General features: G+C 40.0%; 1 protein-coding gene across 6 annotated transcripts in view; it reads right to left on the reverse strand.

The window, feature by feature from the left end:
- Positions 1–22,530, reverse strand: part of FANCC (FA complementation group C) — a 77,439-nt gene that overhangs the window by 35,892 nt on the left and 19,017 nt on the right. For all 6 annotated transcript variants that reach the window (XR_013843765.1, XR_013843766.1, XR_013843767.1 and 3 more), the window contains 2 exons: positions 21,876–21,960; positions 19,607–19,701 (listed from right to left, as the gene is read on the reverse strand). Coding sequence is in view for 1 of the 6 variants with exons in the window: in XM_079996096.1 (XP_079852222.1) it covers positions 19,607–19,701; positions 21,876–21,960 (180 nt within the window). In the remaining 5 variants the exon portion in view is untranslated. The remainder of the gene's footprint in view (positions 1–19,606; positions 19,702–21,875; positions 21,961–22,530) is intronic.

Raw genomic sequence — 22,530 nt, forward strand, 5'->3', positions numbered from 1 at the left:
AGAACTGTTACCATCAGTGATGCAGAGGGAAAGACGGACAAATATCTGCACGCTGTGACCACCCACATTATGGGAAGCACTGTGATTAAAGTGAGTTCTGTGTTCCTATATCTGCCAGCACAGTCTGCTCCATGCTGTAATTATTATATCTGCAGTCATCTTTTAATTACTTTCACATGTTGTAGCATGCATCCTTACACTAACTTGAAAAGCAATGAACATTCCTGTTTTTAAGTACATGAACAATTATACAATATATGCTGGATATTATTCTTTGTTTTAAAAGAAACAAAAATCATTTTGACCAACAATTACTGTATACTGTAACATTATGAAAAAAGCAGTATTTATAAAGTACCTAAAGTTTTCTAGGCACTGTAAAGAGTAACAAACAAAACAAACATAACGCTCTTTGCCTGAAAGCTTACAGCCTAATATGGATGATACAAAAGGAAAAAGACATGGGAAAGAAACAAGACAATTCAGGCACTGTTTCTTATAAATGTTTAATGCCTAGGCAGAATGACTACTAAGGAAGACTTGGAAAGAAAGGCAGCTAATGGTAGCTGGCCCCAGATGGGAAGGAGCTGATACAAGTGGGATGTGCTGTCTAACCTCTTCCTCTGCAACAGCTAACTGTAATGGCTGCTAATGAATGACAATGAACACTACCAAAGAATTTGCTTTAATGCTTGCATGAATAAGCTACAGCATGATTTAAGCATTTCTTTGATCTCTTTTTATTTTACAAAAATAAAAGACTAACAGTGCAATCCTTCTTTGAGTACTCAAAAATAAGTCAAATTGCGTCAAATAAGATCTACAAAGTGCAAGCCTTTAAATGTTGCTGCTATTTTAAAAACAACTTGCAAACACTGCTAAAGAGAAATATATAAACCCTTTAAATATATACATACATGCCACTACAAGAAAAAAAGTACAAGCAGTGGAATTAACATATATGTGGAGATAAACAAAAAGAACAAAACCCATGTCTTGCTTCACAGTTCATCACATGAGATGGGTTAAGGTACGTGGGGGCAGTACCCAATACAGCTTAAAATGAAAGAGAATTGCCACTTGGGTCCTCCTGGGCAATAACATCCTCTCATACCCAGTGACAAAAGATCTATACTACAGGTGAAACTCGAAAAATTAGAATATTGTGGAAAAGTTCATTTATTTCAGTAATTCAACTTTAAAGGTGAAACTAATATATGAGATAGACTCATGACATGCAAAGCGAGATATGTCAAGCCTTTATTTGTTATAATTGTGATGAGCATGGCATACAGCTGGTGAAAACCCCAAATTAACAATCTCAGAAAATTAGAATATTAAATGAAATCAGCAAAACAAAGATTGCAAGTAGAGCAATATTGGACCTCTGAGAAGTAGAAGCATGCATATGTACTCAGTACTTGGTTTGGGCCCCTTTTGCATCAATTACTGCCTCAATGCGGAGTGGCATAGATGCTATCAGCCTGTGGCACTGCTGAGGTGTTATGGAAGAGCAGGATGCTTCAATAGCAGCCTTCAGCTCTTCTGCATTGCTCGGTCTCATGTCTCTCATATTTCTCTATGGGGTTCAGGTCAGGTGAGTTTGCTGGCCAATCAAGCACAGTAATCCCATGGGCACTGAATCAGGTTTTGGTACTTTTGGCAGTGTGGGCAGGTGCCAAAGTCCTGCTGGAAAATGAAGTCAGCATCCCCATAAAGCCTGTCTGCAGAAGGAAGCATGAAGTGCTCCAAAATCTCCTGGTAGACGGCTGCGTTGACCCTGGATTTAATGAAGCACAGTGGACCAACACTAGCTGATGACATGGCTCCCCAAATCAACACAGACTGTGGAAACTTCACGCTGGACTTCAAGCATCTGGCATTGTGTGCCTCCTCATTCTTCCTACAGACTCTGGGTCCTTGGTTTCCAAATGAGATGCAAAAGCTGCTCTCATCAGAAAAGAGATTTGGGTGCTTTGCATGTCATGAGTCTATCTCATATATTAGTTTCACCTTTAGAGTTGAATTACTGAAATAAATGAACTTTCCTACGATATTCTAATTGAGTTTCACCTGTATGTCCTCTTCCTGGCCTCCACTTAGCGGAAATTATTATTTTCTTGTTTTTCTATAACTCTTTCTTGGCTGAGTCCTGGTACACCAGTTCCATGCCTTGCAGCAGTTCAAAAGCACGTCAAAGTGCAAGTAGATAAATAGGTACCGCTCCGGCGGGAAGGTAAACGGCATTTCCGTGCGCTGCTCTGGTTCGCCAGAAGCGGCTTAGTCATGCTAGCCACATGACCCGGAAGCTGTATGCCGGCTCCCTCAGCCAATAAAACGAGATGAGTGCCGCAACCCCAGAGTCAGTCACGGCTGGACCTAATGGTCAGGGGTCCCTTTACCTTTACTTAAAGAGCTGAAGAAAGAGCTAGAACAGCTTGCTTCCAAATTAGCTTTCCCAAAGGTTGCAAGATATGAAAAGCAAGGTGGAACAAGGATTACAGAACAGAGCTGGATCCTTGTTCTTTCACTCCACAATATTTGATATCAAATTACTTCAGCTAAGTAATTTAGACCCACAAGCTAATAAGATAGCTCTTGTGGTTTGTCCACATTATGATAAAATATGGCAATAGCATTTATGAGATACTCAGTTATCTTAACTTTTGAACTTCTGCAAGAGCGCAATACATCTTAGATATGTGGAAGTTTTATTTTTAAAAAACTAAAGCAGAAACGTATTCTTACTTTTAATAGTAGCATGTTGCTTGATAGCAATCCCAGATTTATTTTTAGTGGATAAACAGTAGCAAGAGTTTTCAGTAACCTCATTAGAAGCCTTTGGCGATTAAAGGAAACCTACAGGTGAACAGTACATCAACTATCCAAGCAGCTCAGACTAGATTAGATCAGCATATTAGTTCTAATCTCACTGGCTGGGATGAAGATGAAAAAGTAGACAACTAAGAACTGGGAGTGTTGCTTCAAAATTAAGGCTCTGGGGCCCATAAGCCTTTTTTTTTTCTTTTTATAATTTTTATTAACTGGCCAATCACATCAAATTAAATCACATCATATAAATTCCGAATTACAAAGCCAAATTTTTAAATTTTGTTGGGGGAACCCATACTTCAAGATCCAAAGGGGAATTCAGATCATCTTCTTGTTGTTGTTGTTGTTTAGTCGTTTAGTCGTGTCCGACTCTTCGTGACCCCATGGACCAGAGAACGCCAGGCACTCCTGTCCTCCACTGCCCCCCGCAGCTTGGTCAGACTCATGCTGGTAACCTCGAAAACACTATCCAACCATCTCGTCCTCTGTCGCCCCCTTCTCCTTGTGCCCTCCATCTTTCCCAACATCAGGGTCTTCTCCAGGGAGTCTTCTCTTCTCATGAGGTGGCCAAAGTACTGGAGCCTCAGCTTCACAATCTGTCCTTCCAGTGAGCACTCAGGGCTGATTTCCTTCAGAATGGAGAGGTTTGATCTTCTTGCAGTCCATGGGACTCTCAAGAGTCTCCTCCAGCACCATAATTCAAAAGCATCAATTCTTCGGCGATCAGCCTTCTTTATGGTCCAGCTCTCACTTCCATACATCACTACTGGGAAAACCATAGCTTTAACTATACGGACCTTTGTTGGCAAGGTGATGTCTCTACTTCTCAAGATGCTGTCTAGGCCTGTCATTGCCCTTCTCCCAAGAAGCAGGCGTCTTTTAATTTCGTGGCTGCTGTCACCATCTGCAGTGATCATGGAGCCCAAGAAAGTAAAATCTCTCACTGCCTCCATTTCTTCCCCTTCTATTTGCCAGGAGGTGATGGGACCAGTAGCCATGATCTTCGTTTTTTTGATGTTGAGCTTCAGACCATATTTTGCACTCTCCTCTTTCACCCTCAGTAAAAGGTTCTTTAATTCCTCCTCACTTTCTGCCATCAAGGTTGTGTCATCTGCATATCTGAGGTTGTTGATATTTCTTCCGGCAATCTTAATTCCGGCTAGGGATTCATCCAGCCCAGCCTTTCGCATGATGAATTCTGCATATAAGTTAAATAAGCAGGGAGACAAAATGCAGCCTTGTTGTACTCCTTTCCCAATTTTGAACCAGTCAGTTGTTCCATATCCAGTTCTAACTGTAGCTTCTTGTCCCACATAGAGATTTCTCAGGAGACAGATGAGGTGATCAGGCACTCCCATTTCTTTAAGAACTTGCCATAGTTTGCCATGGTCGACACAGTCAAAGGCTTTTGCATAGTCAATGAAGCAGAAGTAAATGTCTTTCTGGAACTCTCTAGCTTTCTCCATAATCCAGCGCATGTTTGCAATTTGGTCTCTGGTTCCTCTGCCTCTTCTAAATCCAGCTTGCACTTCTGGGAGTTCTCGGTCCACATACTGCTTGAGCCTTCCTTGTAGAATTTTAAGCATAACCTTGCTAGCGTGAGAAATTAGTGCAATTGTGCGATAGTTGGAGCATTCTTTGGCACTGCCCTTCTTTGGGATTGGGATGTAGACTGATCTTCTCCAATCTTCTGGCCACTGCTGAGTTTTCCAAACTTGCTGGCATATTGAGTGTAGCACCTTAACAGCATCATCTTTTAAAATTTTAAATAGTTCAGCTGGAATACCATCACTTCCACTGGCCTTGTTATTTGCAGTGCTTTCTAAGGCCCATTTGACTTCACTCTCCAGGATGTCTGGCTCAAGGTCAGCAACCACACTACCTGGGGTATATGAGACATCCGTTTCTTTCTGGTATAATTCCTCTGTGTATTCTTGCCACCTCTTCTTGATGTCTTCTGCTTCTGTTAGGTCCTTTCCACTTTTGTCCTTTATTATGGAAATCTTTGTACGAAATGTTCCTTTCATATCTCCAATTTTCTTGAACAGATCTCTGGTTCTTCCCATTCTATTGCTTTCCTCTATTTCTTTGCATTGCTTGTTTAAGAAGGTCTTCTTGTCTCTCCTTGCTATTCTTTGGAAATCTGCATTCAATTTCCTGTATGTTTCACGATCTCCCTTGCATTTTGCTTGCCTTCTCTCCCCTGCTATTTGTAAGGCCTCATTGGACAGCCACTTTGCTTTCTTGCATTTCCTTTTCATTGGGATGGTTTTCGTTGCTGCCTCCTGTATAATGTTACGAGCCTCCATCCATAGTTCTTCAGGCACTCTGTCCACCAAATCTAAATCCTTAAACCTGTTCTTCACTTCCACTGTGTATTCATAAGGGATTTGACTTAGATTGTATCTTACCGGCCCAGTGGTTTTTCCTACTTTCTTCAGTTTAAGCTTGAATTTTGCTATAAGAAGCTGATGATCTGAGCCACAGTCAGCTCCAGGTCTTGTTTTTGCTGACTGTATAGAGCTTCTCCATCTTTGGCTGCAGAGAATATAATCAATCTGATTTCGATGCTGCCCATCTGGTGATGTCCATGTGTAGAGTCGTCTCTTGTGTTGTTGGAAAAGCGTGTTTGTGATGACCAGCTTGTTCTCTTGACAGAACTCTATTAGCCTTTGCCCTGCTTCATTTTGATCTCCAAGGCCAAACTTGCCAGTTGTTCCTTTTATCTCTTGACTCCCTACTTTAGCATTCCAATCCCCTATAATGAGAAGAACATCCTTCTTTGGTGTCACTTCTATAAGGTGTTGTAAGTCTTCATAGAATTGGTCAATTTCAGTTTCTTCAGCACCAGTAGTTGGTGCATAAACTTGGATTACTGTGATGTTAAAAGGTCTGCCTTGGATTCGTATCGAGATCATTCTATCATTTTTGAGATTGCATCCCAGTACAGCTTTTGCCACTCTTTTGTTGACTATGAGGGCCACTCCATTTCTTTTACGGGTTTCTTGCCCACAGTAGTAGATATGATGGTCATCCGAACTGAATTCACCCATTCCCGTCCATTTTAGTTCACTGATGCCCAGGATGTCAATATTTATTCTTGCCATCTCATTTTTGACCACCTCCAACTTACCCATGTTCATGGTTCTTACATTCCAGGTTCCTATGCAATATTTTTCTTTACAGCATTGGACTTTCCTTTCGCTTCCAGGCATATCCGCAACTGAGCGTCCTTTCGGCTTTGGCCCAGCCGCTTCATCAGCTCTGGATCTACTTGTACTTGCCCTCCGCTCTTCCCCAGTAGCATGTTGGACGCCTTCCGACCTGAGGGGCTCATCTTCCAGCGTCATAACTTTTATATGCCTGTTGTCTTTGTCCATGGAGTTTTCTTGGCAGGGATACTGGAGTGGCTTGCCGGTTCCTCCTCCAGGTGGATCACGTTTGGTCAAAACTCTCCACTATGACCTGTTCATCTTGGGTGCCCTGCTCGGCATAGTTCATAGCTTCTCTGAGTTCTTCAAGCCCCTTCGCCACGGCAAGGCAGTGATCATCTTCTTATTACTGCGTTAATGTCCAAATCAGTCCCAATCAGTCCAAATAAAGTTCATAATTCTATCCAGTCTTATCTTGGTGTTGCCACATCATATCTTGTTCGTATAATTTCTCTTTTTCCTTTACGATCTCTTCTGTTAGTCTCCTTATGCCGATAGCAAGTGTAATAATCCTGTGTGGATTTCCCGTTCCTCCACTAAGTCCAGATGGTTTCCATATATCTCCTTCGTAGATAACATCACTTTATCCATCGTAAATTTTGGCATTTGTCGCTCTTAAGTCCCACCGAGGAGTTGATTCACGATATGTAAACAACTCTATTTCTCTCTTTCTCCTCCCAGACCCAAGAGCTCCCACAATGCCTCACAAAATGGCGAACGGCATTTTTTCCTGACTGCGTCACTCCAAAACTCTTAGCTTTCCAGCTTCATCTTGAAACATTGCTTTGGATCGAAAGTTTATCTCCACACAGCCTTAAATCCACAGCTTAAGTCCTTAATTTCTGACTCATTAGGGGAGGGGGATTCTTGTTAAATCACATAAAAAGGTAGAGGCAGGTTTCCCCCCCCCCCTCAGTCATTACCGTATCTTGACGTTCTTCTCGTATTTTATTGTTGTTTGTTATCAGAGATCTCTTCTGTCAGCAGTATTTACTCCCCTTTTTTCCTTGATGTATGTGCAATTAATCATGTCCAAATTATTTCTTTTAAAGATCATTGCAACCAGCGGCGCGAATCGGGGACGGCGTCGAGGAGTGCCGAAAATCCCACAGGAGGACTTTGTGCCTAGTGCCCCCACCCCCACAAATTCGGGGGTGGTATAGGGCACAGCAGGCAAGGGCCGTCCCCCCCATAATCCGGGGGGGGGGGGTTAAGGAGGCTAATTACCCCCATCATAGCCTCCAAACCTCGTGTGGGTCGGAGAGATGTTATTGTCAGCCATCTTCCGATGCGCCACCTAGTGGCCCCCCCCCATAAGCCTATTTTTCCAACTGTTGCAAGTGATCCATTAAAGCCCCAAGAACAGGGCTGGCCAACATAGCACCCTCCAGATGCTTTTATTATTATTTATTAAATTTCTATACCTTCCTTCATCTCAGGATCACAGGGCAGTTTTCAATATAAGAACACATAAGAATACATACCATAGTAGCAAACAATAACCCTCTCACAAACACATAGTTTAAGAAGGTCACAGATTGTTTAATTGTTCAATTGAAATTACCATCAGCCTCAGATGGGAGCTGTAGTCCATCAGCATCTGACAGACACCATGCTGGCTGCCCTTGCTCTAAAAGAACAATTTCGGGCTTCTTTTTCAGCATTGCCCAAAGAGGAACAAGACAGTATGGTGAATATGTTATCAGTTCTACAAGGTAAGCTTTTTGCCCAGTTGCCCTGCCAATCACACTAAACCTTGTTGTTCAGGTGGTGCAGTTATCTAAACTTCCAAATGTCCATGGTCATTGCCACTGCAGAAAATTACAAACACAAGGATTTCAAAATATGAATAATTAGGAGGCAGCCCTTAATTAACATAAATTTGTGGGTCCTATAAGCCATCAGCTCAGGAAAAACTGGTGGGCCTATCAATAACTGGAACCTTTTGAACTTAGATGCCAAGCCTCATCCTATAAAGTGAAGTGCTAGTCCTGCTAACTCCAGAAATGTCAAATAATGCTAGGGAAACAAACAGGCTCAGGTGATGAACAATTTAAAAATAGGGCTGTGATCTATATTATAGCCTACTATCTCATGAACAAGATTGGAAGGGCACGGGAATGAGGAATGTTGACACTCCACACACATTAGAAGTAATCTTCCTTGCTGTCCTGAAACCCCTAAACCAGTGAGGGTTTTTTATATACTTTAACACACCTACTGCATCCTCTCCATGGAATGAGGCATACGTTGCATATTTATCTGAAATTATGCATTCTATCCACTTTGGCATAACACAGATGACAACTCTTGCTACTATTAACATAGCAGGAGTTCTTAATTTCAGACGGAGTTGTTTGTTCTTCCAAGTCACTTCACTCTGATACATCCAACTCTAGACCTAGTCACTTGTTCATGCTGCTTTATCAATAACAGAGAGAGAATGCCATTAAAACAGTTGTTAGGTCAAGGGGTGGGGCAGGGGACAACAGCAACAAATCATTGGAGACCATCACTAAAATAGTCTATGCCTAACTGGCAGTAGCTGTCTACTTTAGGAATAACAACCTGTTACAATATAAGAAAGTATGTTTAGGCTGCCCCATATTTACATGGGATAAAGCTCTACTGAACTCAGCTGGGTTTACTTCTGAGTAGAGATAGACAGGTTTGAAGTTCTTAAAAGTACACAAATTTACTTATGACCACAAATCTTTTTCTGCATGTTCAGTCTCTGTATTGACTTCAAATACACATGGAGCAGGACCACTGGATGTGATCCTGCTCTCCCTGGCATGTGTTCAATCTGCAGGTAATGTTGCAAGCAAAGGTCTAAAATAATTCTTCTTACCATCAAGAAAAAGGCATGAAACCAGACCCAAAAGATTCCAATATTTTGGAATATAAAGTAGGTTTATCACAGAGGCTTTAAAAAAACTGGCTTAGTCACTATGCAGAAAGAGAGGTACACTTCAGTTGTGGGAAAGAAAATATATTAAGCAAAAATTCCATAAAATGTAGAAAGTATGGGGCATAATACGTATACAAAGATATCTGACTGACTAGGAAGGTTTTTATTACTACTAGCTATTGGCATGGTACACACAAAAGGCAAAGCCACTGAAAGACATTGGCAGCAATGCAGAAGGTAAGTGCACTTTAGTCTCCAATGGGAACAGAACTGGAGAGGACAGTTAAGTGCTTAAATTCCATTTATTTTATTTGGGTTGAATATGCTTAATGTTCTGTGTGTGGTGCTCAGCCTGTGAGACTGCCATTTGCAAGGTAATATAATAACATCATCTGACCATAATGTGTACTGTCAAAAAAGAAAAAACCCTACATATGTTCACTGGAGCAAATTATTCATTAAGGTTTTTTTGATTACCAAATAATTTAGTACTATGGCTATTATGAATCATCACCACAAAGCAGCATGCTAAATGCATATTACTAAACAAGCTGAACTATTAGCTCATTTATCTGAAAGGCTTCCTCATGAAAAGGGAAACTGTGGTTACAGAAACTAAAAATATTTCTTTTGAAACCTGGGTTTGATTAAGAGCAGAGGTGAGGGACCTGTGGCCTACCAGGGGTTGCTTGACTCCATCTCCCATCAGTTCTAGCCTGCATGGCCAATGGTCAGTGAAGGTCACAGGTTCCTCATCTCCAGTATAAAGTATCTAACACAAAGAGAAAATAGCAAAACAAACCCCAAGGCTATTCTAGTGAATAACCTGAGTTCTTAACCTGAGAACTTATTCTAGGCCATTGCTGCCTGCTACAAGAGAAACTACTGAGGAGAAAATAGATTAATGTGGATTACAGTTAGAGCAGAATGAAATATCTGAAATATCTGAAATATTGATTTAAGAATTAAGTGTCTATTCCTGGAGTTTAGGTTTTTGTTGCAGTTTTTTAAAAAAAAATATTTCAGCTCTCTGGACAACAGCCTATGCACAACCATAGAAAACACACACTGCAACGCTCCAAAACTTTCATGCAAGGTAGACCAGATGCTGATTAAAACAGAAAGTCTATTCATTAAAAGAGTGGTTTCAACAGGTCATGGCTGATTTCATGGCTTAGCTATCTGAGGAATACATCTTTCTTCACTACATCTGGTTAATACATGAATAAAAAATCTGGATAGATCCTTCAAGAACACTAAAAAATTTCATTTTGACATCATGCAGCACACCTTCCAAATACTTCAAATACTCTTATCTTCAAGACAAAATGAAATGCTAAATCCTTAAGGATTTTGTAAATTAATTAATAAGACTTTAAAGAAGTGCAAGTAGACCTCCATTTGAGCAATGGGAATATGGCACTCCTCTCCCTCACTGCAACCCTCTTCACCCCATTAAATTCCACTTGAAGTGACCCTCTGGAACAGCATGAGATGGCATGTGCAGGCTGCAGTGAGAAGGAATTAAGAGGTTCTTCTTGTTCATACCTGTTACCATTTATCAAATATCAGAAAAAATCGTCATGGCAAAGATGCCAGAAGCTAGATCACGGCAAAGATGCCAGGGCAGAATTAATTGGATTGCATAATGCAACACAAAGCTTAGAACTGCAATTCTTCTTCTTCATCATCATCATCATCATCGTGGAACGCATATAGGCAACTGGAAAGAGGTGCAAATACCATTCCATTTCCTCCCTATGCAGTATTCTGGAAGGAAATGGAAGAGACAAGCACCCTTATATTTGGCAGCTGCTATTACACTGGGAAGCCTACTTAAAGGATGAAGAAACAGCAGGTTGTGTCATTACAAGTGGACCTTTGCTGACAAGACTTGAAGACTGAAACAGGATGTGGCAATAAAGAGGCACATACAGTGGTACCTCAGGTTAAGAACTTAATTCATTCTGGAGGTCTGTTCTTAACCTGAAACGGTTCTTAACCTGAGGTACCACTTTAGCTAATGGGGCCTCCTGCTGCCACCGCCGGGCAATTTCTGTTTTCATCCTTAAGCAAAGTTCTTAACCTGAGGTACTATTTCTGGGTTAGTGGAGTCTGTAACCTGAAGCGTATGTAACCCGAGGTACCACTGTACTAAGGTGTGTCCTGACTCCTAGTCCAGAAAACACCAACTCACACAATGTCACCAAAGGATTTTTTTTTACAGCATTTCTAAACCAACAGGTTGAGCCTAATCAGATGATACTTTAGTGATACAATTATATATCTTTGGAGAATGGGGAACAATTTGAATAAGAAGCAAATTACATCTGAAAAGCCAATAATCACAATAATGCATATTTAGTTTCTAAGCTAACAATGAATATATTCAGCTTTTTAAAAAATCATTACAGCATTGGAGACACAGGAACATAGGAGCTGACATTGGCCCATCCAGCTCTGTACTATCTACACTGACTGACAGCAGATCAGCAAGGGGGAATGTTCCCTCCCTGCCAGCTGAGTGGTGCAGTGTTTAAGTCCCTTTGCTAGCAGTGCTCACTGGAGGAAGAACAACTCCCTCCAGCAAATGCTGCTAGGAGAGGGACTCAGGAGCGGCGGCGGTTTCACCAGTGATATATACTGCTGAGTGAAGCCCACATCGTGGTCTGCTCCTCATACCGGTACTGGGCAATATATCGCCCAGGCCTAATAGACAACAGATGTTAGGCTATCCCTGTCCAGATAGGCGTGCAACTAGGCCACCAGCCAAATCAAGGCCACCTGAGCCTCAAGTGGCAGCAGCAGATCCAGAAATACCCACTGCTTCTGAGGGAGTGTAACCCCATCAAGAGCAGGCAACCTCTCATCCATTCAGTCTAGGAAACAAACCACTAACAGTGCATCTGTCATATCTGGATTGAGCTTCAGTTTGTTTTTCATTAAATATTTTTAGGCGCCAGGCAAAAATATTCCCTCTTCAAACAGGCCTTTGGCTAGACTTCCGGAGGTGGCGCGAACGGCAATGGCGGTCCTTTTCCTTTAGTGAAAGGGAGCTCTGCGGAGATCGGGTCTTCCGCTACGGCGAAGCGGAGACCCGCGTCTGAAACCCACAGGCAGCAAGAGCCTGTGGTCCTGGGACTCGGTGGGCGCCAGGAGCGACCCTCAAAACGTTGAAGAGACCCCGTAAGGAGCCTCGGATCGTGGAGGGGGTTGCGGCGCTGTGAGTCGATCGCTACTCTGCAGAGTGAAGCCGCGCAGCTGCTGCCGGTGAGTGCTGACCTTTTTTCCTTGGAACGTTCGGAACTGAAAAGCAACAACCCGTGAGTAAGGAAGGACTTTTTAAAATTGGAGTCTAAATTAATGGAAATTTGGCTGAAAGCGGAGAGATGTTAAAAGTCCGTCTTCCGCTGCTATTTAAATTTCAAAGCAAAAAGAGCTGGAGGAGTGGAGCCACTGTAGAGGTTTTTTAAACCATCTGATTTGAGCACCCATTGAAGCTGCTTTGAGACAAAGTAAAGATTTAACTTAATTACTGGATTTAACCTTTACTTGGACTGTGATAATCTTCTGCTATGGGAACTATAGATTTTGACTGAGAAGCCCAGGTACTTGAGCTGACTGAACAGTAAAACTGTCAGTTTGCAGACTTGGCTATTGTGGATTTGGACTTGCAACATTTAGAGCATTTTAAGACTTGCTACTTTGAAACACCAGTTGACATTTGTCAGAAACAATGTTTTGCTGTCAATTCTAACTCTGCTAAGCACTAGCTACTGAAGGTCTATGGACATTAAATTTGACTTTATTGATTTTATTTGATTTGACTTCTTCTCTCAAGACATTGCAAGCTCCCTCTAGAGGATCCTGGACTTACAGCAGTGACATTATTCTACTTTCTCTTTCCTTTCCTCCTATACGATTGTTTACTCTTGGGCTGTGGCATTCTCATGGGAACAACTCAGCTTGACCTTGACTGTTAGATAAAGTTGGAATGAGTGGCACAAGAAAAAGGGGAGCAAGAACTAGACAAACAACTTTAACCTCAGCATTACAGACACGTAGATCATCTGTACCTACTCTGCCGGTAGCAGGGGAGGAAGAAATTGTATCTACTCTGCCGTTGGCAGGGGAAGAAGAAGAAACTGAGCAGTTACAGTTGGAAGATATGGCCTCAGGAGCAACTGCTTCAATCCTAGAGAAAATTTATGAAAAATTGGAATCCTTGGATAAAAGAGTAGAATCTCTGGACAAGAAAGCGGATGAACAAATAGCTAAAATTGATCAAAATACAGCTTGTCTAAACAGAATAACTGGTCAGGTGGCACAGAACGTACAAGCAATTGGGCAGTTAACTGAGGCCTCTTAAGAGAATCGTAAATTGGCTGAGGCTACCAGCCAAAAAGTTGAAAAATTAGAACAAGAGGTAAAACCATTATGTAAACAAGTTGGAGAACATCAGATGTATTTGTCTATGATAGAACTGCGGAACCGGGAAAATAATTTAAGATTAAGGTCAATACCAGAAGCTGAAGAAAACCTAGCTGAGTTCCTGACCAAAGAATTTTCCAAGTTCTGGTCTATACAGGAAGAAAAGGATTTTAAAATTGTATCGGCTTTCAGACTTGGAAGATTTGCAAAGAAAGATAAGCCCAGAGATTGCTTGATAACTTTGAGATCGAGGGAGGAAAGGGACAAGATTTTGGGATTACACTACGAAAAGTCACTGGACATTTTGGATAAAAGAGCAGAAATTTACAAAGATATCCCGAAACAACTGCTGGACCTTAGATCCGCCTATCTTGAATTGGTGAGACTGTTAAGGAGTAATTCAATCATTTTCAGGTGGGAATTTTCTCAGGGATTATCCTTCACCTTCAGAGGGAAGAAAGTCAAGATTAAAACATTTGAAGATAGAGATAAATTTTTGATTGCTTACGGAGAGGACCTTCAGAAAGGAATCGAAACACCCTTGGGGCCTGGAGCATCTGCTGTACCTTCCCCCTTGGAACCTGAAGATCCAGAGAAAAAGATACCACCCCCTGAGAAATAACAGATTTGCTCAGGATGTCTCTGCAACTGTTGAGCTGGAATATTAATGGATGCAACTCTCCGGAAAAAAGGAGGAAATTATTTCATATATTGAAAAAAGAACAATTGGACATTATCTGTCTGCAAGAAACACATGTGACAAGGCTCCATAGAAAAGTGCTAATAAATAAAAGATTAGGCCAAGAATTTATATCTTCGGACCGAGTGAAGAAAAGAGGAGTGGTGATCTATGCAAAGGAGAGCCTATCACCTAAATTTTTATTTAAAGATGAGCAAGGAAGAATCTTGGCAATAGAGATACATTATCAAGGAGAGAAGTTTTTGATACTAGGAATTTATGCACCAAATGAAGGGAAATCGGAATTTTATAAGAAGGTGCATGAGAATGTCCTGGACTATCTGGACTATGACAACATCATTATGATGGGAGATATGAACGGCGTGGTATCAACCAACATGGATAAGTCACAAAATCAAAATCTTACAAAAGATGGAAGACTACCAAAGACCTTCTTTGAACTAACTGACAACATGGACTTGATTGACATTTGGAGGACAAAGAACCCCTTGGGAAGAGAAGGAACATTCTTTTCTGAAGCCCAACTGACATGGACGAGAAACGACCAAATATGGATATCTAGAGGTCTGGCACCTAAGACTGGAAAGGTGGAAATCTGCCCAAAGACCTGCTCCGACCATAAGGCTGTAAAGATGAACATAACACTACTACCAGCCGGCTCCTTTAGATGGAAGATGAATGACAATTTGTTTAGAGATCAGGAGATTACCAAGAAGGCCCAAAAAGTTTTGAAGGACTATTTTGAGATAAATTTGAACACTACGGTGGAAAAAAGAATCATCTGGGATGCAAGTAAGGCCGTGATGAGGGGGTTCCTGATACAACAGAATGCTGTAAAGAAAAGGACACAAAATGAGAAAAAAGATAAGATTTTGGAGAAAATCAAAGAACTTGAGAAGAAGCTAAGAGCTAATCCGAAGTCACAGCCGATTCTTAGAGAAATTAAACTCCATCAAGCACAGTATTCTAAATTGATAAACCAGGAAATAGAGTGGAAACTCAAATTAATGAAACAAAGATCATTTGATTCGGCGAATAAATGTGGGAAACTGCTAGCATGGCAGTTGAAAAAGAGACAGAAACTAAACACAGTTACAAATTTAGAGATTGAAGGAAGAAACATTCAGAACCCTGTGGACATTAGAAAGTGTTTCCAGAGATACTTCAAAAAATTATATACTCAAGGGCCGCAAGATGAGGACGAGATAAAACAATTTTTGAAAAAGAATGGATTACCAAAATTGTCACAAGAAAATAGAGTAATCTTGAACTCTAAAATAACACGACAAGAGATTGAACAAGCTATTCAGAATATGCAATTGGGCAAATCTCCAGGGCCAGATGGACTAACCTCCAAGTATTATAAGACATTGAAAGATTATTTGATACAACCAATGCTGGAGGTTAGCAACGGAATTTTGGAGGGGAAAAAGGCGCCGGAATCGTGGAAAGAAGCTTTTATCACATTGATACCAAAATCGGAAACTGAAAAGACTCAACTTAAGAACTACCGCCCCATCTCCCTCCTAAACGTGGATTACAAAATATCTGCAGACATATTAGCAAGTAGATTTAAAAAAGTCTTGAATCAGGTAATTCACAAAGACCAGGCAGGCTTTCTCCCAGGAAGACATTTGTTTGCTAACACAAGGAACATAATTGACATTTTGGAACTTTTGCAAACAAATATCAACACAAAAGCAGTTTTAATTTTTACAGATGCGGAGAAAGCCTTTGATAATATTTCTTGGAAATTTATGAAGGGAAATTTGGAAGGGATGGGGGTGGGACGGAGTTTTGGGAACGGGATTGACGCAATTTATTCAGAACAAAAGGCTAAACTGATAGTCAACAATGTGATTACTGAAGAGTTCAAAATTGAAAAAGGAACACGACAAGGCTGCCCGATTTCCCCACTGTTATTTATCTCTGTTCTGGAGGTGCTCTTGAACATGATCAGAGGGGACCGGCTGGTGGAAGGTATTCAGGTCGGAGCGAAACAATATAAACTTAAAGCGTTTGCAGATGATCTAGTTTTGACCCTTCAGGAGCCAGAATCTAGCACGAAAAAAGTATTACAATTAATTCAAGAGTTTGGTCGGGTAGCGGGATTTAAGTTAAATAAGCAGAAAACTAAGGTATTGGGGAAAAACTTGACAGTTACAGAGTCAGAACGGTTTCAGAAAGAGACAGAGTTGAACGTGGTTAAAAAAGTAAAATACCTAGGGGTAAATATAACAGCAAAAAATCTGAGTCTATTCAAAGATAATTATGAGAAATGCTGGGCAGAAATTAAGAGAGACTTAGAAAGTTGGACAAGATTGAAACTTTCCTTGTTAGGCCGAATTGCTGCTGTAAAGATGAATGTATTGCCGAAAATGCTTTTTTTATTTCAAACATTACAGATTGTGGACAAAACAGAGTGTTTCCGGAAGTGGCAGAGAGATATTTCTAAATTTGTCTGGCAGGGCAAAAAGCCCAGAATTAAGTTTAAGATATTAACTGATGCGAAAGAAAGAGGGGGCTTCGCCCTGCCAGACTTTAGGCTATACTATGAATCAGCAGTTTTTTGCTGGTTGAAAGATTGGCTGCTTCTCGAAGACACTGATGTACTAGATCTGGAAGGTTTTGACAATGCGTTTGGTTGGCATGCATATTTATGGTATGACAAGGTTAAGATCAATAAGAATTTCAAGAACCATATTGTCAGAAAAGCAGTGTTTAATGTCTGGACAAAATACAAAGACTTATTGGAAAACAAAACTCCAAGGTGGCTTTCACCATTGGAAGCTAAGGCCCGGAAAAGACTCAATATGGAGGCCAAATTGGGAAATATTAGAAAAAGATGGAGATAATTGGAAATTGCAGAGTCAGGAGAAAATGAAAGACAAAGTGCGAGATTGGTTACATTATGCTCAGATTAAAGAAGTTTTTAAACTTGATAAAAAGTTAGCATTCCAGGTGGAAAAATCGAAGTTAGAAACGGAACTGTTAGAGCCTAAGACTAAGGTACTCTCAAGAATGTATAACTTGCTGTTAAAATGGAACACACAAGATGAAATGGTTAAATCGGCTATGATAAAGTGGGCACAGGACATTGGGTATAATATTATGTTTGAGGACTGGGAAAAGTTATGGACCATTGGGCTGAATTTCACTGCATGTAATGCTTTGAAAGAAAATGTAATGAAAATGATATATAGATGGTACATGACCCCAGTCAAACTTGCAAAAATATACCACTTGTCTGATAATAAGTGTTGGAAATGCAGGGAAAGTGAAGGAACGTTCTTTCACCTCTGGTGGACTTGCCCTAGGGTTAAGGCCTTCTGGGAAATGATATACAATGAGCTGAAAAAGGTATTTAAGTATACCTTCCCTAAGAAACCAGAGGCCTTCCTTTTGGGCATTGTTGACCAGAGGGTGCTAAGGAATGACCGAACATTTTTTATGTATGCAACAACAGCAGCAAGGATACTCGTTGCTAAGCATTGGAAAACCCAAGATCTACCCACACTGGAAGAATGGCAGATGCAACTGATAGACTATATGGAACTGGCTGAGATGACTGGCAGAATTCGAGACCTGGGAGAGGAGACGGTGGAAGAAGATTGGAAGAAATTTAAGGACTATTTGCAAAAATATTGTAAACTGTATGAATGTTAAGGAGGATGCTTGATCACAAACAACTTGGCACCATTGAATTAGATAAACTGAACTATGAAGATAAGCTAAATTTAGGAAAAGATCAACTTTTAGATAATGATTAGGCTAAACTAAAAAGTTTTAAAAAGTCAAATGAATATATCTAAAATTCAAGATATAACATTGGAAAATTAGATAAGGTGGGGACAAGGTGATAAATTGCTGAATTAATTTTTATATTTTGGAACGTAGGAGAGGGAGATGTGAGGAAGTCCAAAAAGGATAAGAAAATATGTTATGAAATGTGATTTTTTTGTATGTTTTGTTTATTATGTTATAATTTTTTAAAAAAACTATTAATAAATATTATATAAAAACAAACAAACAAACAGGCCTTTGGCTAATTAATATTCTACAGCCTTTTAAATGTGTCTGTGGGAAGCAGAGTTCTTGTTTTGCTGCTTTGCTCTACTTATTTACTTGTTTTTATCCTGTATTTTATTCTGTGAACTGCCCTTAGATCTTATTGTCTAATAAATAAACAAATAACTGATCCAAGCACCTTGTCCATATCCTCGAAACTTACTAACTGAAACTCATTCAACATAGCAGGACTAGACAGTGCTCTGGACACCTTTCAAGATTCATCTGCTGTAACAGAGTCGAGATCCCAGTGGATACAAACGATTTGATCCTTAAAATGCTTTGCAAACAAGTCACAGCAAGCTACCATCAGTTCTGTAAAGACTCCCAAATGCCTGATGCTGAAGTAACCGTCAGATTATAAACTGCATTAAGATCTCAAACGGCATTACTATTAAAACTGTACAAATGTAGAAACAGCTACCCTGAGAAAATATAGAGAACCTCTACCAGCAGCAGCAAAGTCCATACTTACTTTACAAATAAAACTTATCAAATTGTTCAGTTGTGTGTAACCCAGAAAAATAGTAAACATTTCTCACACTGAAGCAATTCTGCCTTTCACACTCCCATTATCACTGAAATTTAAATGACGTAATGCATAGATACACATGCAAGTATTATTTTGTGACACTGTTAAGAAGCAAACAGTTCTCCAAAATTATTAAACTGAGACAGTATGTCAGAAGGATTTTATATGTGACTGAAGAGAAATATTGTTATTGTGCCACTCACGTTTTCACAATATATTCCTGGAAAAAAGGAGTCTGTTCCATGAAAATATAATTATGAATCATGCAGCTCAACCTCTGCATAAAACAGGCTGAAAATGGAACAATGCATGAGTTTTTTTTCTAGGTTAAGGAGTAAATACGCAATATGAGTATTTTAAAAAAACCATAAAGGCCTACATTGAAGACTTCAAGCAATTGTGGATTCATTTAACTAAGAGTGAACTAAAAAAAATTTTAGCTGCACACAAATATTTTCTTTCACTGTCTTTGAATAAAACTTGGATACAATTGGTTTCTCCCAAGACTAGAAAGATTAAACAAAAACAATAGAGCAAAATTATAGAGCATATATAAATTGTTTTCAAAACAAACAAAGGCATTCCTCCAGATTACATTATTTTCCCCTAATTGAAAGTTTGCTTTTATAGTGCTCTCTTTCTTACTGATTTGTAGACTTTGGTCTTCACTTGCCAGTTTAAGCTCCACTGTATTAAGAGCTATTAAAATTACTTAAACACCACATCTTTCTTAACATTCAAAAGGAGAGACAGCACAGACTGTATTTTAATTAAAGTAGAACATATTTCAACACAATGTGAATGTGGGATGTCTCTAGAGTGGTTTCTAAAAATGACATACTGTCTCTGTGCTGTAGATGCTGCACCTTTAAATAATCAAGTTAATTTAAAGCAGTCAGGGAGAGGATTCATTTGCTTACTTGTATCCAGCTGTTGGCCTTCAATTCCACAGGGTTCTGTGGTTCACCACTGTACAGACAACATAAGCACCACATTAGAATCTTCTGGCATTCGTCTGCAGATAGCAAACCAAATAAGAATATTTTTTAAAAAATCAAAGCAGAGCAAGAGCAATCTTTTGTTCATGTTAATAAACAAAAAATCCCAAGGTCTAAAGCCAGTCTTAATCCTTATATATATATATTAATTTTTTATTTCAAAGTAATTCCATTAATCCTATATAATAATGGTTTAAACAATGTAGGAACCTGTTAATATTGTTTTTAACAATGCTTTTCAATGACATACTGGAAGGGGAAGGGGCAGAATTCCTAATATATTGAGGACCTCCATGCTAACAGCAGTCCCTGAACTATGGGGGAATGATTAACTCATCATATAAACGGTCCAGCATAATGTTTTTTATTACAAGCTATATCAAGTCAGACCAAGCTGGCTTTCTGCCATGTAGATAACTTTATACTCTAGCCAGACAGCTTCTAAATGCAAAACATCTTAGTAGGGCTACTAAAGGACAACTTTCAATCTCGGCTCTTGATCCTATAAGGACTACAGCAGGTTATAATGGGCCTTCTTAGAAAAAAAGTTAGAAAAAAATGAATATGGGATAGATATTTATTAAAATTATTGCTCAGTTTCACCAAGCCTTCACAGCCGTAATTAGGATGAATGCATTTAACAGGGGTAAATAATTTTAATGAGGGAACAAAACCAGAGGGCCCACTATTTCCATTGCTCTTTGCAATTTCTAAAGAGCCACTAGCTAATGTGTTGCATAGTAAAGGATGTTAAAATTAATGAAATTATTCAAGTCATTAGATTGTACAATGATGAAACAATAGTCTTGCTACTATCACCTACAACTAACGTATGGTCAGAGCCAGCAAATTTATAGCCAATTTGCAGCTCAATTATCTAAAATCAGAAGTACTCTGGGCATAAACCTAGCCATTCGGTAAAACATTAAGATGCTTCTGGGACTGTCAGTACACACAAATCTATGAAGTAACTTAGACCAAATTCTCAGGTATTTATATGCTATCTAAGGAAGCTTAATTAAGGGTGAGTGATGAAGAAAGTTAAATGGGACCTAAAGCACAGGAGGTGGGGTAGATTATGGCTGGACCACATTATGGCAGTAAATACAACAATTCTGCCCAAAATAATTTTATTGCTTTGAAACTAGTTCACAGGTGGTACCTGTTATCTTATATTAGGTTTATCTTATATTAGGTTTATTAACAGCTCCAACAGATGTAACTGGTGGAGAGGGAAAGGGTTCATAATTTCATATTTGGTGGTCTTGTGTAGTTGTCATAGTGTTTGGGGGGGAAATGTTTATGCTGTAATGTATGCTGTAACAAGATAGCAACATGATGGATCCCCAAACTAGCTTTACTATCTTTAACGGTGCTTTCAAAGAGTTATTCTTGAAAACATGTATCATATTTATTCCTACATATTTAGTAACAGCTCAACAACAAAATCCTCTAGTCTAGGGTTTCCTAAACTTGGGTCTCCAGCTGGTTTTGGACTACAAAGCCCATCATCTTTGAACACTGGTCCTGCTAGCTAGGGATGATGGGAGTTGTAGTGCAAAAACAGCTGGAGATCTAAGTTTGGGAAATCCTGCTCTAGACAATTTTCAACAGATCCTTGGTATCAAAAGTTGTGATAAATGACCCTTTTAGAGAACATGAGAATAGTCTTTTGCATTTGCTAGTTCACATTAAACCACAGTCTATTTTAACTATGGTTCAGAATGACATGCAAACCAGGCCAGCATAAAGATAGCTTCATGTGTTCCAGAAAATACAACTGAAGTCTTGGTGGTTTCAATAGGAGTTAAGACATTCTAACTGCAAGTGGATAGGAGGACAATAAGATCTTTTAAAAAAATATTTTATCACTTAAAGGTAAAGGTACCCCTGCCCGTACGGGCCAGTCTTGCCAGACTCTGGGGTTGGTGCGCCCATCTCACTCAAGAGGCCGGGGGCCAGCGCTGTCCGGAGACACTTCCGGGTCACGTGGCCAGCGTGACATCTAGTGCAGGGATGGAGAACCTGTGGCCCTCCAGGTGTTGTTTGATAACTACACTCATCATCCCTGACCACTGCCAATACCAGCTGGGGCTGATGGGAGTTAGAGTCCAATAGTCAATATTCCAAAAACTAACAAAATAAAAAAACAAATATTTTTATTTCACAAAGCTGATTTAAAAAAACTCACCATAGCCAATGACAAAGGGGTTCCAACAAAGTCTTCCCAATAATTGACCAATTAGTGGAAACTCTTGGATTGCACTAGTACAGTTCTGAAAATAAAGAGAATAGTAAACCAAAAATATTGTGTGTCAAAATATATTGGGGGCCCAAAATAAAAGGGGGTTGGAGAAAGTATCTGTAGAGCAGAGCCTCTTCAAAGACAAAGCTTGTATTCCATCATTGTTGAGCTCACCCTAAGAACTTTGCAGATGCTTCCACAAAGATGGCACTTTTTAAGATTGCACTGACCATAATGGAGAAACTTTGCAGGACACAAATGCCAATTCAAAATAGGTTAAGCTCCCACCATACACTCGGCGGGGAGGGGGGGGGGGTGGAGAGCATGTGGACAATGTGCCCCTCCCCTGTCCTGCATAGAAACTGCTGGCCAAACACTACTCACTTCAGTATTCTTTCTTGCAGGATGCTGTTAAAAACATGTGAGACAGTAATGAGAACAGTGATGGAGATTCAGTGGCCTTTCAGCTATGGTTGAAGTCCACCTAACCAGCAGCCCCAACTAACATGGTCAATGGTCAGATTATGCAAGCTGTAGTCCAGCAACATCTGAAGGGCCACAGAATCCCTATCCCTGTTTTAGGACACGAAAACCTCCTACA

This window comes from Podarcis cretensis, assembly GCF_951804945.1.
Source record: "Podarcis cretensis genome assembly, chromosome: 11".
Classification (NCBI taxonomy): Eukaryota; Metazoa; Chordata; class Lepidosauria; order Squamata; family Lacertidae; genus Podarcis; species Podarcis cretensis.